The sequence below is a fragment of the Neomonachus schauinslandi genome, chromosome 10, assembly GCF_002201575.2.
Source record: "Neomonachus schauinslandi chromosome 10, ASM220157v2, whole genome shotgun sequence".
Classification (NCBI taxonomy): Eukaryota; Metazoa; Chordata; class Mammalia; order Carnivora; family Phocidae; genus Neomonachus; species Neomonachus schauinslandi.
The window spans coordinates 6769467-6785227 of NC_058412.1; the positions used below are offsets into that span (position 1 = coordinate 6769467).

At 41.2% G+C, this 15761-nt stretch overlaps 1 protein-coding gene across 4 annotated transcripts in view; it reads left to right on the top strand.

Annotated features, from left to right (window-relative positions):
• The first annotated feature begins 103 nt into the window (after positions 1 to 103).
• Positions 104 to 15761, top strand: part of CPSF3 (cleavage and polyadenylation specific factor 3) — a 43812-nt gene continuing 28154 nt past the window's right edge. Inside the window, exons 1-6 of one of the 4 annotated variants that reach the window (XM_021697787.1) lie at positions 104 to 295; positions 4561 to 4624; positions 5967 to 6064; positions 11639 to 11767; positions 13009 to 13186; positions 14399 to 14488. In XM_021697787.1, coding sequence (XP_021553462.1) covers positions 246 to 295; positions 4561 to 4624; positions 5967 to 6064; positions 11639 to 11767; positions 13009 to 13186; positions 14399 to 14488 — 609 coding nt within the window. In that variant the 5' untranslated portion in view covers positions 104 to 245. Of the gene's footprint in view, positions 296 to 3756; positions 3832 to 4560; positions 4625 to 5966; positions 6065 to 11638; positions 11768 to 13008; positions 13187 to 14398; positions 14489 to 15761 lie in introns of those variants that run through there. The other 3 variants (XM_021697788.2, XM_044919000.1, XM_021697790.2) reach the window with 3 other exon arrangements.

Genomic DNA, 15761 nt, shown 5'->3' on the forward strand with positions numbered 1-15761 from the left:
TCGCGCAGGCGCAGCCTGACCCCGTACCAGATTTCCGGACTCCTCTCGGGGAGGAATCTCGCGCCCGAGCGTGTGCGACCGGAAGTTGAGGGGAGGGGCCTAGTGTCGCGGGCGCCGGAGTGCCGGAAGTGCTTTTGGTGGATGGGGTTTTTCCACCTACCATTGGTTCCCCGTGGCTCTGTTTTCCATTTAGGAAGACTCCCGCGACCTGTTCCTTTCCCGCGCTTCGCCTTCAGACTTCCGAGATGTCTGCGATTCCTGCTGAGGAAAGTGACCAGCTGCTGATCCGACCCCTGTAAGGGCCCAGCGAGGGAGGGCACGAAGCCACGGGCTGTGCGAGGCGAGGCGGGGTGACCGGATGGTTGGCCTCCTAGGTCGCCCCCCTCGCCGGCAGGCCTCGGGAGCCGGCCCCTTGGTCCGCAGGGGCCGGCCAGGCCTCTCAGGCTGAAGGGGTTTGGAGACCCGTGGATCGGAACGGGCCTGCTAGGTTGAATGGGACTTGGCTGTTTTCTTCAATCTCACGGGAGAGGATGTTGTTGGGGGCGGCGGAAAATGTCTTTGGGCCGCTGGGCGCTAAAGAGTGGCAAGCCGTGGGGGAAGCGGTTGATGCTGATGGCGGCAGGATGAGAGGAGGACCTGGATGAGGCTATGGCGGTGGGAAGAAGAACTAAATCTGTTTATTATTTCCACTTTTGCCAAGATGTGAAAGAGGGAATCGATTAGCTATGAGTTTTGACGTTCTGACTTCAGACCCTAGCAGATTAAGAAAGGTAGGAGGAGAGGGGAAAGAGCAGAGATGTTAAGGACAAAATTGTCCTTGATTGTCCATGCGAAGGTTCGTCTTTTGGTGGAGATGGCCTTCTGCCAGAGAAACACTTTACAGATCTGGAATGAGGCTTAGAGGGGGAAACCATTGTGGAGAACCCTTTGCTGTAGATTAGCAATTTGAATTCACAAACATATTTAGATATAAGTTAGCACCTCATTCACTTGTGCGTTTTCAAAAGGTGGACAGTATCTACACATCCACTCAGTAAGGACTAGTTGAGCACCTACTGGGAACATAACACAAATTTCCCACTGCTTCGTTCACACTTACCCTCTCTTCCTGTGTTCAGCACACACTGAGCAAGTGTCCAGCGCCACACTAGGCATTGGAGATGCAAATAGGACAGTGCCAAGTTAACTGAATTCACCCTTTCAGAAGGAATTGCAGTGCAAAGTGAAAAGTTCTGGAGAGACAGTTGGAACTAATAGGAGATACTTACTTTGGGGTCAGACGTGGAATTCAGTCCCTTCTTTGTCACTTGCTAGGACAACAACTTCTCTGAACCCATTTCTTCATGTGAAAATAATATGGCCACACTTATTGTGAGGATCATAGTAGGAGCTCAGTAAATGGTATATTAGGAGTGCACATACAGATTGGCATGCACTGAGTTCTGGGACAGTTACGGAAAAGGGATTTCTAACAAGTTGAGAAGAGAAGGCTAGTTCCTGCATCCTGGAAAATACGGAGCATGACCTGAGCCTTAAAGAATAAGCAGGAATTAAAGACAGGTCAAGGGCAGGGCAAGGATGTTCCAGGCAGGGGAAGTGGCACATGTGAAAATGAGAATGGTCACAGTTTGTGGCCAGTTTCCTCATGTCTGTGGCTGAAAGATTAGCAGATGAGGTGGGAAAGCCTGTCAGGGACCAGCTTGTATACATACTAAGGAGTTTGAGCGTTTATCATGTCAGTTCTGGGGAGCCAGCGAAGGGTTTAAGCATTGATGGGATATAGTGGGAACTGTGTTTAGGAAGATCACTCATATCAGCTGTTGCAGATGAATAAGAGTGGGTTCAGTGGTGGGAATCCAGGAGGATGTAATTGAAATAATCCTGGTGAAAAGCAGTGAGAGCTTGGAATGAATGAAATGAACATCAGTGAGGTGGAAAGAAGTCGGTTTCAGAGAGTAAGGAAGTGAAATCTTTAGTTTTGTAGCTCATCAGATGTATTGGAAGGGGTAGTTGTGGAGAGGAGTGTTAGGATGTCTTGGGTTCCTAGGTTGAGCAACTGGTAAGAGGTTGTGTTATTCACTCGAGGAGTACGGGAGCTGGGGCAGGTCTGGAAGAAATTTGGGAGTTCTGTTGTTTTATAACAGCTTTACTGAAATATAATTTACGTACCATACAACTCATTAAAAGTGTACAGTTCAGTGATTTCTAGTATATTCACTGACTTATCCAACCATCACCACTATCTAATTCCAAAACATGTTTGTCATTCCAGAAAGAAAGCCTGAACCCATTAGCAGTCACTCCCATATCCCCCCAACTTCCCCAGCCCCTGGCCACCACTAATCTACTTTCCTTCTCTACAGATTTGCCTATTCTGGACATTTTCCTTAAATGAGATCATATAATATGTAACCTTTTATGACTGGCTTCAGCTTCTTTCACTTAGCATAATGTTTCCAAGGTTTGTAATTTGGGAGTTTTTAGTCATTTAGTAAGTATTTCTTGAGATTTCTTGCATATCGGGTACTGCAGCTGAATCGTAGTGATCAAAATAGACAATGTCTCTGCTTGTACAGTGCTTTCATTTTCATAGTGAGGAACAAACCATAAATAGAGTAACTTCATGTAATTATGATAGAGTCGTGTGAAGGGCAAACGAGAAGGTAGTCAAGAGGAGGCCTCAGAAGGTGACATTTGGACTGAGACCCAAATGTTACAAAATACATACAAAGGAGCCAGTCATGTCAATAGCTGAGGGATATTCCAGGAAAAAAGCAAGTTCAAAGGACTTGAGGTGAAAACTAGTTTGGCATATTTGAATATAAAGTACCTGTGTGGTAGCCCAGGAGAAAGACCTAAAGGCCAGGTATCTTTTAGAGGCCTGGAATTGAGAAGAACGATCTGGGCTACAGATACAGGCTTGGAAGTCATCAGCATGTCAAAAATGTGAGAGTGAAGATCACAAAGCCTGAGAAGTGGGCCAAGGAGAGCCCCTTGCAATACCAATATTTGAGGTGTGAGCAGAGGCGTGAGTGTGAAGGAAATGCCAGAGGAAAACCAGGGAGACATGACGGGCTGCGGAGAGAACAAGAGAAGGGCGGGAAAGGCTATTTGCACTTAGCAACGAAGAGCCACGTTGTAAGCATGGTTCCAGAAGAGTGGTTGGCAAAAGCCGGCTTGCAGTGAATTGAGTGGGAGGAGGTGAGGGACCAGCAGGGAGTGAGCACAGCTCTTAGGAGGCGGCTGGGGAAAGGAATAATGGAAATAAAGGAAATTAGAATGGAGGGGTTTTAATTTTCAGGTGAGAACGCTGTAGCACGTCTCAGTTGTATTGCTAAAGTAGCTGGGAAGGGCAATGTCAGTGAGGCAGCGGTGTCCAGGTCTTCAGGAGGATGGAGTGTGCAGAGTGGAGAACCGTGGTGACAAGATGGGCCTCGGACAGAAAGAGCTCTGTTTTATTGCTACAGGAAAAATGGAGGGATACACGATGTTGGTGGGTTGGTAAGTGAAGTTGAGGAAACTGGCAAACATGAGCTGTATATTTTTTGATGCACAGAAGGCCCTCGGCTCGAGTGAAGAGGAAGATAGAATGGAAAATGGGGATGAAGTTTGAAATAGTTACTGTGGAAATTCTGAGAGAAAACTGAGCTAGGGACACTTAAGGGGTTGCTTCGTGGGCCAGTGAAAGGGGAGGCCAGGAATTCATGGCAGCACCATGGTTGTTTGAATTTATCAACATCATACTCTGCACTAGGATCTCCATTTGGGGGTAGAACCATCTCGTGTGTGTCTCCTAGTAAGTGGACTGAGTTCCTTGAGATCATGGCCCAGGTACTAGGCATTTCCATATGCTAGGCACTGACAGTACGGTGCTTGGTGTTGAATTGAGTGAAATGTTACCTAGCATGGGTGGGAAAAGACATCAGAGAAGGTGAGGGACTGGGAAAACAGGTGAGGTTTAGCTTCAAGTGCATCTTGTGATAATTGGAAATTAAGGCTGTTGTATTCATTTAAGAAGAAAGGAAAATTGTTGAAGTACTTGGCATCCAGTATCCTGAAACAACAAGTTAGAGGGCAGAGGCCCTGAGTGCACGGCTATGAATAAAATTAGTCTATTTAAATTTAAGCTATAATGTAAAATGTAAATACATATTGTGCTCGGAAAGGCAATGAAAGAACTTTGAAGTGCCTATGAGTTTCACTTAAGTGCTGATCCTAGAAGTGTGAGCCCATAATGTGTGTAACTGAGATTTCTGTTACATCATGATTTAACCCTAACCTTCAGAAGATTGAATTTAACCTTGGGCTTCTTGTATCTGTACCATCCCCTCCCATATCTTAGCAGCTGCAAAATCCCTCGACTCCCAAGGGTCACTTTCCATCTTTTCCCACGTAGACACTCTTCTTCCCTATCTTTGTAAGTTTCTCGAACTCTTACCTGCCTCAGATAAGTGCTATCATCAAATGGGGCATAATTTAAGTTGTAAAAATATTTGGATTTATTGGGCTTGATTTTGATTGTTTTTAATCATCTTTTCTTTTCCCCTTCAATGTTTGCAGTGGAGCTGGGCAAGAAGTAGGAAGATCATGTATTATCCTGGAGTTCAAAGGAAGAAAAATAATGGTAATTATTTTGTAGTCTGGATAATAGTACAGCTCTGTCTGCGTTGGGGGTTAGATCTTTTCTAGGACTGTAGTTCTGTTTAGCTCCCAGAAAAATGTCATAGTTGGTATATGTCTGTGCTGTGTAAGATTAATGTGAATAACTGAATACACTTCGACTTAGTAATTTGACACAACATTAAACTGAGAAGATGTATTCTAAGATTGTAAAATTGTCAACCAGCTCTCCTGAGCTATTGCTTCTTCAAGATCCCTCTTCCACTCTTGGAGGGTCAAGCCAACCTCACTGCCCCACCCCCCCCCCCCCCACCGCCACCACTCCCTGTTGGAAGAGAGCCAAGGAACTGAGTGCCCGAACCCAGGCAGAGTTCCAGCCACCCCCATGCAGCCTGGGCTGATAGAGCCCTGGTTCAGCAGCTTAGATACCTAAGTTTGCATCAGGGCCCCTGACCTTGGGCAGGGCAGGCTGGAGTTCCTCTAAGCCCATTTCCTTACCTGGAAGAGAGGTTAGGAGAGATGATTTACATAGTCCTCACTAGAAAGGCACTTCTGTGGCTCATCATGTTCCTGTGGTTCTACTTCTCCCAATCATTCAAGAACAGGCAGGTGTAAGATATTTTAGTCATTTATTGTATTAATGTGCTAGTAATGCCCCCAAAATGAATAGGTAACTCATGGCTGACTTTAAGAATTCCTTCCCCAACGCCTTAAAATACTTCAGTTGCCCTATTCTGGTAAGTTTCCCACTTCTGATTACTCTCTTCTCAGTATAGCCAGATCCGGGAGTAGTGAAATCTATAAACTAAAATGCCCACCATCTTCCGATATCAAAGTTTTTGAAAAAGAGTTCACCCATTGTTAGAGTGACCACAGAAACTAGCTGAAAAGGTGTTTTTTATCTTGCATCCTGTGGCTTAAATGTGAGCTTTATTTTATATTTGTTTTGGGAAGTGAGAATTGTTAATGGCATATTTGAAATGTTTAATAAGAATTGCATTGCAGATGTTGGTGTATACAGTCCATCTTGATTATGGGTGTGATGTATTTGTTATAAATATTGTCTATTAAGTAAGTGTTAATAAAATGTGTAGGAGGGAAGCACCTGGGTGGCTCAGTTGTTAAAGCATCCGCCTTCGGTTCAGGTCATGATCCCAGGGTTCTGAGATCGAGCCCTGCATTGGGCTCCCTGCTCGGCCAGAAGCCTGCTTCTCTCCCTCCCACTCCCCCTGCCTGTGTTCCCTCTCTCACTGTCTCTCTCTCTCTCTGTCAATTAAATAAATAAATAAAATCTTAAAAAAATAAAAAGTGTAGGAGATTGTGATCCTTTTTTCTGTCTCTTTCAGTTGGACTGTGGGATCCACCCTGGCCTAGAAGGAATGGATGCTCTTCCTTATATTGATTTAATTGACCCAGCTGAGATTGATCTCCTGTTAATTAGTCAGTAAGTTATTTTTTTTATTAACGACACAGTTTTTCAAGAACTTTTACTATAAAGATCATTATCAGATTTTAAGATTCTGGTGTTTTAAAAGAATATCTGGGACACCTGGCTGGCTCAGTCAGCAGAGCATGTAACTGTTGATCTCGGGGTCGTAAGTTTGAGTCCTACGTTGATGGTAGAGTTTACTTAATAAAAAAAATCTTTTTTAAAGATTTATTTATTTAGAGAGAGCGCGCACGAGAGTGGGGGCGTAGGGGTGGGGCTGAGGGAGAGAGAATCTCCGATAGACTCCCCCACAGAGCACAGAGCCCAATGTTGCCGGGCCGATCCCAGGACCCTGAGATCATGACCTGAGCCAAAACCAAGAGTCGGATGCTTAATAAAAAGAATTTTAGGGGGGCGCCTGCGTGGCTCAGTCGTTAAACATCTGCCTTCGGCTCAGGTCATGATCCCAGGGTCCTGGGATTGAGTCCCGCGTCAGGCTCCCTGCTCGGCGGGAAGCCTGCTTCTCCCTCTCCCGCTCCCCCTGCTTGTGTTCCCTCTCATGCTGTGTCTCTCTCTGTCAAATAAATAAATAAAATATTTAAAAAAGAAAAAAAGAATTTTAGGGGCACCGAGGTGGCTCAGTTGGTTGAGCTGCTGCTGCTTTTTTTTTTTTTTTTTTTAATTGGGCCATTTTCCAGCATTTATTTCCCAAAGGTAAGGCTTTAGTGTATTTGTTTGTTTATTTTTTCTTACAACATATTCTTTCATTGCAACATTTTCCTCAGTTTGAAAAACTGTGTCCTCGTGGGTGGACACTTGCTAAGGCTTTATTGTAAAAAGATAGTATTACACACTGTTATCTATTTCTTTCATATTTCAAGAACTGTGTTAAAAACTATGTTAAAGAACTGTGTTAAAACAGTTACTAAAATTGAAGAGTATTGCATTGCATTATTTTGAAATAATAGCAATTTCCAATTAAATGGAATTCATCTTCCTCATAAAATCTTAACATATATCCGTGAAGATATTACAATGTCAGATGAACCAGTACCTATTTCTTCAATATTATTCATATCAATAGAGCTTTTTAAAAATTTTTTTATTTAAATTCAATTAATTAACATATATTATTAGTTTCAGAGATAGAGGTCAGTGATTCATCAGTCTTACATAACACCCAGTGCTCATTATATCACGTGCCCTCCTTAATGTCCATCACCCAATTACCCCATCCCTCCAGCAACCCTGTTTGTTTCCTATGATAAGAGTTTCTTAGGTTTGTCTCCCACTCTGATTTCGTCTTGTTTTATTTTTTACCTCTCTTCCCCTATGCTCCTCTGTTTTGTTTCTTAAATTCCACATATGAGTAAGATCATATGATAATTATCTTTCTCTGATTGACTTATTTCGCTTAGCATAATACCCTCTATTTCCATCCACGTCATTATAAATGGCAAGATTTCATTTTTTGATGGCTGAGTAGTATTCCATTGTATATATTATACCACATCTTTTTTATCTATTCATCTGTTGATGGACATCTGGGTTCTTTCCACAGTTTGGCTATTGTGGACATTGCTGCTATAAACATTGGGGTGTAGGTGCCCCTTCGGATCCCTACATTTGTATCTTTGGGGTAAATCCCTAGTAGTGCAATTGCTGGGTCATAGGATAGCTCTATTTTCAACTTTTTGAGGAACCTTCATACTGTTTTCCAGAGTGGCTGCACCAGCTTGCATTCCCACCAACAGTGTAGGAGGGTTCCGCTTTCTCCACATCCTCACCAACACCTGTCGTTTCCTGACTTGTTAATATTAGCCATTCTGACTGGGGTGAGGTGGTATCTCATTGTGGTTTTTGATCACTCCCTGATGCCAAGTGATGTTGAGCGTTTATTCATGTGTCTGTTGGCCATTTGTATGTCTTCTTTGGAGAAATGTCTGTTCATGTCTTCTGCCCATTTCTTGATTGGATTATTGCAATTTGGGTAATGAGTTTGGTAAGTTCTTTATAGATTTTGGATTCTAGTCCTTTATCTGATAAGACATTTGCAAATATCTTCTCGCATTCTTTTTTTTTTTAAATATTTTATTTGACAGAAACACAGCGAGAGAGGGAACACAAGTGGGTGAGAGGGAGAAGCAGGCTTCCCACTGAGCAGGGAGCCCCATGTGGGGCTCGATCCCAGGACCCCGGGATCATGACCCGGGCCGAAGGCAGACGCCTAACGACTGAGCCACCCGGGCGCCCCTCTTCTCGCATTCTGTCAGTTGTCTTTTGGTTTTGTCCTGTTTTCCTTTGTTGTGCAAAAGCTTTTTATCTTGATGAAGTTCCAGTAGTTCATTTTCGTGTCTAGTAAGAAGTTGCTGCGGCCGCCTTCGAAGAGGTTGCTGCCTCTGTTCTGTAGGATTTTGGTTGGCTTCCTATTTCACATTTAGGTTTTTCATCCATTTTGAGTCTGTTTTTGTGTATGGTGTGAGGAAATGGTCCAGTTTCATTCTTCTGCATGTGGTAGTCCAATTTTCCCAACACCATTTGTTGAAGAGACTGTCTTTTTTCCATTGCATATTCTTTCTTGCTTTGTCAAAGATTAGTTGACAGTACAGTTGAGGGTTCATTTCTGGGTTCTCTATTCTGTTCCACTGATCTTTGTGTCTGTTTTTGTGTCAGTACCATACTGTCTTGATGACAGCTTTGTAATACAGCTTGAAGTCTGGAATTGTGATGCCACCAACTTTGGTTTTTTTGTTTGTTTTTTTTTTTCAACATTCCTTTGGCTATTCGAGGTCTTTTCTGGTTCCATACAAATTTTGGGATTATTTGCTCCAGCTCTGTGAAAAAAGTTGAAGGTATTTTGATAAGGATTGCATTGAATATGTAGATTGCTCTAGGTAGCATAGACATTGTAATAATGTTTGTTCTTCCAGTCCATGAGCATGAAATGTTTTTCCATTTCTTTGTGTCTTCCTCAATTTCTTTCATGAGTGTTATATAGTTTTCTGAGTATAGATCCTTTGCCTCTTTGGTTAGGTTTATTCCTAGGCATCTTATGGTTTTGGGTGCAACTGTAAATGGGATCGACTCCTTAATTTCTCTTTCTTCTGTCTCATTGTTAGTGTATAGAAATGCAGCTGCTTTCTGTGATTGATTTTATATTCTGCCACGTTGCTGAATTCCGGTATGAGTTCTGGCAATTTTGGGGTGGGGTCTTTTGGGTTTTCCACATAGAGTGTCATGTCATCTGCTTAGCATGAGAGTTTTGACTTTTTTTTTGCCGATTAGATGCTAGTTTATTTCTTTTTGTTGTCTGATTGCTGAGGCTAGGACTTCTAGTACTATGTTGAACAACAGTGGTGAGAGTGGGCATCCCTGCTGTGTTCCTGACCTTAGGGCACAAGCTCTCAGTTTTTCCCCATTGAGAATGATATTTGCTGTGGTCTCTTTATAGATGGCTTTTATGAAATTGAGGTATGTACCCCTCTATCCCTACACTGTGAAGAGTTTTAATCAAGAAAGAATGCTGTACTTTGTCAAATGCTTTTTCTGCATATATTGAGGGGATCATATGATTCTTGTACTTTTTTTTTATTAATGTATTGTATCACATTGATTGATTTGCCGATGTTGAACCAACCTTGCAGCCCAGGAATAAATCCCACTTGGTCATGGTGAATAATCCTTTTAATGTACTGTTGGATCCTATTGGCTAGTATATTGGTGAGAATTTTTGCATCCATGTTCATCAGGGATATTGGTCTGTAATTCTTTTTGGTGGGGTCTTTGTCTGGTTTGGTGATCAAGGTAATGCTGGCCTCATAAAAAAGAGTTTGAAAGTTTTCCTTCCATTTCAATTTTTTGAAACAGCTTCAAAAGAATAGGTGTTAATTCTTCTTTAAATGTTTGGTAGAATTCCCCTGAATTCCCCTGGGAAGCCACCTAGCCCTGGACTCTTGTTTGTTAGGAGATTTTTGATTACTGCTTCAATTTCCTTGCTGGTTATGGGTCTGTTCAGGTTTTCTATTTCTTTCTGTTTCAGTTTTGGTAGTCTGTACGTTTCTAGGAATGCATCCATTTCCTCCAGATTGCCTAATTTGTTGGCATATAGTTAGTTGCTCATAATATGTTCTTATTATTGTTTGTATTTCTTCGGTGTTGGTTGTTTTTTTTTAAAGATTTTTTATTATTTGACACACAGAGAGAAAGCACAAGTAGGCAGAGAGGCAGGCAGAGAGAGAGGGAGAAGCAGGCTCTCCACTGAGCAGGGCGCTGGACGTGGGGCTCGATCCCAGGACCCAGGGATCATGACCTGAGCCGAAGGCAGCCGCTTAACCGACTGAGCCACCCAGGCGCCCCTTCGGTGTTGGTTGTAATCTCTCCTCTTTCATTCATGATTTTATTTATTTGGGTCCTTTCTCTTTTCTTTTTGGTAAGTCTGGCCAGTGGTTTATCGATCTTATTAATTCTTTCAAAGAACCAGCTCCTAGTTTTGTTGATCTCTTCTAAGCTGGAGTGGCAATCCTTATTTAAGACAAATTAGATTTTAAACCAAAGACTGTAATAAGAGATGAGAAAGGACATTCATAATTAAAGGGTCTATCCAACAAGAAGATCTAACAATTGTAAATATTTATGCCCCTAACATGGGAGCAGTCAATTATTTAAACCAATTAATAACAAAATTAAAGAAACACATTGATAGTAATACAATAATAGGGGACGTTAGCACCCCACTCACTGCAATGGACAGATCATCTAAGCAGAAGATTAACAAGGAAACAAGGGCTTTGAATGACACACTGGACCAGATGGACTTCACAGATATATTCAGAGCATTCCATCCTAAAGCAACAGAATACACATTCTTCTCGAGTGCACAGGGAACATTCTCCAGAACAGATCACATACTGGGTCACAAATCAGGTCTCAACCAGTATCAAAAGATTGGAATCATTCCTTGAATGTTTTCAGACCACAGTGCTTTGAAACTGGAACCCAATCACAAGAGGAAATTTGGAAAGAGCTCAAATACATGGAGACTAAAGAGCATCCTACTAAAGAATGAATGGATCAACCAGAAAATTAAAGAAGAATTTTTTAAAAGTTCACGGAAACAGATGAAATTCAAAACCTTTGGGATGCAGCAAAAGCAGTCCTAAGAGGGAAATAGATAGCACTACAAGCCTTTCTCAAGAAACAAGAAAGGTGTCAAATACACAAGCTAACCATACATCTAAAGGAGTTGGAGAAAGGACAGCAAATAAAGCCTAAACCTAGCAGGAGAAGAAAATTAATAAAGATTAGAGCAGAAATCAATGAAACAGAAACCAAAAGAATAGTCGGTTGAGCTTCTGACTCTCAGTTTCAGCTGGGGTGGTGATCTAGGTCTTGGGATCACCCTGCCTCCAGGTCTACAGAACTGGATGTTCTATTCCTTCCCTCTGCACATAACCTACCCTGGGTGCTCTGAAAGTATCCATATGCACCTGTTACATAGAACTTTTCTGCACAGTGAGCAACAGTTTCATTTCATATAGTTTATGCTGAATAGTATTTTAAAAATTGACAATCTTTTTGTTTCTTTTTAAGTTTCCATTTGGATCACTGTGGAGCTTTGCCCTGGTTTCTACAGAAGACAAGTTTCAAAGGAAGAACATTTATGACTCATGCTACAAAAGCTATTTATAGATGGCTTCTTTCAGATTATGTCAAAGTCAGGTAAATTGCTCTGTTAGATTTGTACAGGAATTTGCTTCTACAGAATACATATAGTTCAAGATATGGACCATTTTGTGTTTGGAAGTGAGACACTGTTTTTATTCACAAGGATGTCATTAATTTGTCATTCAGTATCAACTCTTCAAATACCCATTGTGTACCCAGCACCTTCCTGACCATAAAGTCTTTATGAAGTTTTTACATCCCTAAATCTTTGTAATTTAGGTGAATTATAAGGTATGCTAACAATATTTTATAAACAGGATTTTATGATTTTATTAGAATTTAAGATCAAGTACATGATACAGTGATATATATTGAAATTGTATTTTAGATTATTTGATCAAAGCAAATTACTGTCTTAAATGAAAAAGTTTCCTGAGGATGTTTTTTTCCAGTTGTAAGAGGATAATCAGAAAAGTTAGAAGCATTTTTGTGATACCTACAGCATGAATTATTAGTCTTCCAAAGTTTACTGTTTAATTTGTGTATTCCAAAAGTAGCTAAGAGGCAATTTGTTATTCTTCATGTGTAAATATAAAAGAATGGAAGAGTTACCCTTAGTAATTATACTGCTTACCACTTAAATAATGCTAACCATGTGCAGACACAGTCCTTACTTCTCAACATATATTAACTCATCTTCCTCTCGACTTCATGATGTAGGTTCTGTTATGAATCCCATTTTACAGGTGATGAAACTGAGACACACACAGGTTAGGTGATTCGCCTGTGATGGTCCTGGTAAGAGACAAAGCTGGGATTTGGACCCAAGCAGTCTGGCACCAGAGTCTGTGGCCTTAACCATCACTCCCTTACGCTTTTTGGGAAGTACATTAGCATAATTTTCAGGAGAAAACTTACACTGCACTTTGTAGAGAAATCTTTTCACATCCTGATGTGAAACTCTCTGTTGTGGTTCAGTGTGTGTGTGTATATGAGTGAGTTTATCTCTCAGGAGTGTTGGGGGAAAAAACATTGAGAAATACTATCATAAGAGTACTATGCTGTAATTTATTATGTACTTTGCTTAAAATCATGCTTTGTAGCTGTACACATAAAACGTTTTTATTACTATAATTACCAAGTAAAAAAAATACACAAAATGTCCAAGAGATTCTAAGTAGCATAATCCATACAGTGGAAGAACTTTGCGGCTATTTTGTTCATGGTCTCTGAGTTCAGAGAGTTTTAAAAAACCTTACCCTTAATTTTCTGTGTTGGCCTCTTTAAATATTTAGTAATATATCAGCAGACGACATGCTGTATACAGAGACGGATCTGGAAGAGAGCATGGACAAAATTGAAACCATCAACTTCCATGAAGTTAAAGAAGTTGCAGGAATCAAGTTTTGGTGTTACCACGCAGGCCACGTCCTAGGAGCTGCCATGTTCATGATTGAGATCGCGGGCGTGAAGGTACTCTTGCTCTGGCAGCTTCGTCTCCAGGAGAAATCCATGCAGAGCTTTGTGCCCCCAAGTGACACTAAAGGAAATTCCTTAAGACTTGCGAGGTGTCTAAACACTGAAATGTAGGATAAAATTAAGTTGATGCTTTTTCCTTTTAAATATCACAGTTCATACCCCCATGGTAAGACTTCCTGTATCAAGATTCGAAAGAGTAAAGTAAACTTCTCAAAAGACTAACGTTCCTTCACAGTACCTAGGATTGATTCCTTTCCAGGGTGCTTTAGAAAAATGATGAGGGCAGAGCTTTCTTTGTGGCTGTGCCTGTTTCACGTTAAACCGTGGTTGGGCATTTGTGTCATCTTGGTGTTCTGGGATTCACCTGTAAGCCCCTAGAAGGGGCAGGGCGCTGCATGAGTGACCGGGGTTCATCAGAACAGATCTTTGCCGCCATCCTTGTAAACACAGATGGATGACAGCACCAGCTCTTACCTCTGCTGCACGTTGGAGTCACTTAGGGACCCTGTTTAAAAATACTCATCGAATCAGACTCTGAGGGTGTGGCCTCAGATGGACGGAAGGCCTCAGGCCTTGGCTTTTTTTTTTTTTTTTTTCCTCTTTTAAGTTTTCTAGGTGATTCCTATGTGTAGGCAGAGCTGAGCATCAATGCTCTGGAGTAATACTGTCCTGAATTGTTAGCAGTTGCTCATTGGTTTGAAATGTTTACACATGAAGTTGTACTAAATATTGCTAAATCATTTATCCTTACTATGTGCTCAGAGGCACAAAAAATAAGCAGAAAATAGCACAAATGCAGATCTGAATTCCCATGTGAAATTTGATGCATACCTTCATATGTTTTTGTCTTCCACTTTAGATGGTTTTTCCATATACCTTAGTAGATTTCTTTCCTCATCATGCCCTTTTTGTCTCAGGTGTCCAGAGCACTTCTCAGGTTTATTAATATACAGGTTGTCTGTGCTGGGTGCATCTGGGAGCGTATCATTCCTCCAAGTTAGAGTGAATAATTGAAACACTGGACAGTTTATATAACCGAACTGAGATATACACTTTGAATTAGACATAAGTATTGCATCTAAATTTCATCACTTGTAAGCTGTTTTTCCTACTGAACTTCACCTTCAGATTTTATGAGCTAAATATCTTCACTAGTAAAACAAAACCTTCCAAAATCCTAACTTTCTGGCTTTATGTTTTTCACAGCTATTGTACACAGGTGATTTCTCAAGACAAGAAGATAGACACTTAATGGCAGCTGAAATTCCTAATATTAAACCTGATATTCTTATTATTGTAAGTATTAATGCTGTGTGTTTTAATTTAGTGTAATGTACGCAGGATTTTTTTCTAGTGGAAAAAATACCATGATCTCATTTTCATAATATATGTTATCAGATGTAATTGTACTAGTTTTTTTTTTAATTTATTTTAATTTATTTTTTTTAAGATCTTACTTATTTGAGAGAGACAGCAAGAGTGAGAGAAAGCACAAGCAGAAAGAGGGGGAGAGAGCAGGGGAGCAGTAGGCTCCCTGCTGAGTAGGGAGCCCGATGCGGGGCTCCATCCCAGGACCCTGGGGTGATGACCTGAGCCGAAGGCAGATGCTTAACCGACTGAACCACCCAGGCGCCCCTACTTGTATTTTTAACTCATTTTATTTTGCTTCTCTTAGTGCAGCTCCACCTTCTTGCTCTTATGTGATAACTCTAGCCTTGAATCAGAGATGATAGGACACCTCCTAAGTATTTTCATCTAAGGGAATTACCCCAAATTCATAGAACCTTTTAAGGGTTGTATAGAAATGGTGTGACCCCACTGCCTTGGCCATGGTTACTGTCTTTCAGGTCATAGCAACCGCTAACTTTCTGTGTGTGTTCTAGCTGCCTACTAGTTTGCAAGTCACAGGAGAATAAAAATCAATTTAACTGTACAGAGCTTTTGGTGAGGGGTGGGGTAGTGGTTGATGAGGAACAAATTAATAAATGTGTATTGGTGACAGTGAGGTCAGGGATTAGGAGAGAGAGCTCTTAGGCCTATGGCATATAGAAGAGTATCAAGTAAATTTAGTTCAAGGCTGAAGAACTGTCGGTCTCTCCCTCACCACCCGTAACATCCCCCAACCATCCAAGTATGAGAGACCCTGCATATTGCTGTCCCTAAGCAATGTATAAATGAATTCATTTTCACTCAGTTAATTGTACCCTACACATAAATTGACCTTAATCTAAGGGAATTTTTATGGGTTTTTTTTTTTAACCCTCAGGAAAAAAAGTTATTTTCATTATATCTGGTACTTTAGAGCAGTACTTCTCAAACTTTGATGTTGCATATGAATCATCTGGTCATGTTAAAATACAGATTTGGATTCAGTAGGTCTGGGCTGGGGCCTAAGATTCAGCACGTCTAACAAGCTCCCGGGGATGCCCATGCAGCTGGCCAGTGGGCCACACCTAGTGAGGCTTGAGGGATATTCTTTTTTTTTTCTTTTTTAAGATTTTATTTATTTATTTGAGAGAGAGAATGAGAGACAGAGAGCATGAGAGGGAAGAGGGTCAGAGGGAGAAGC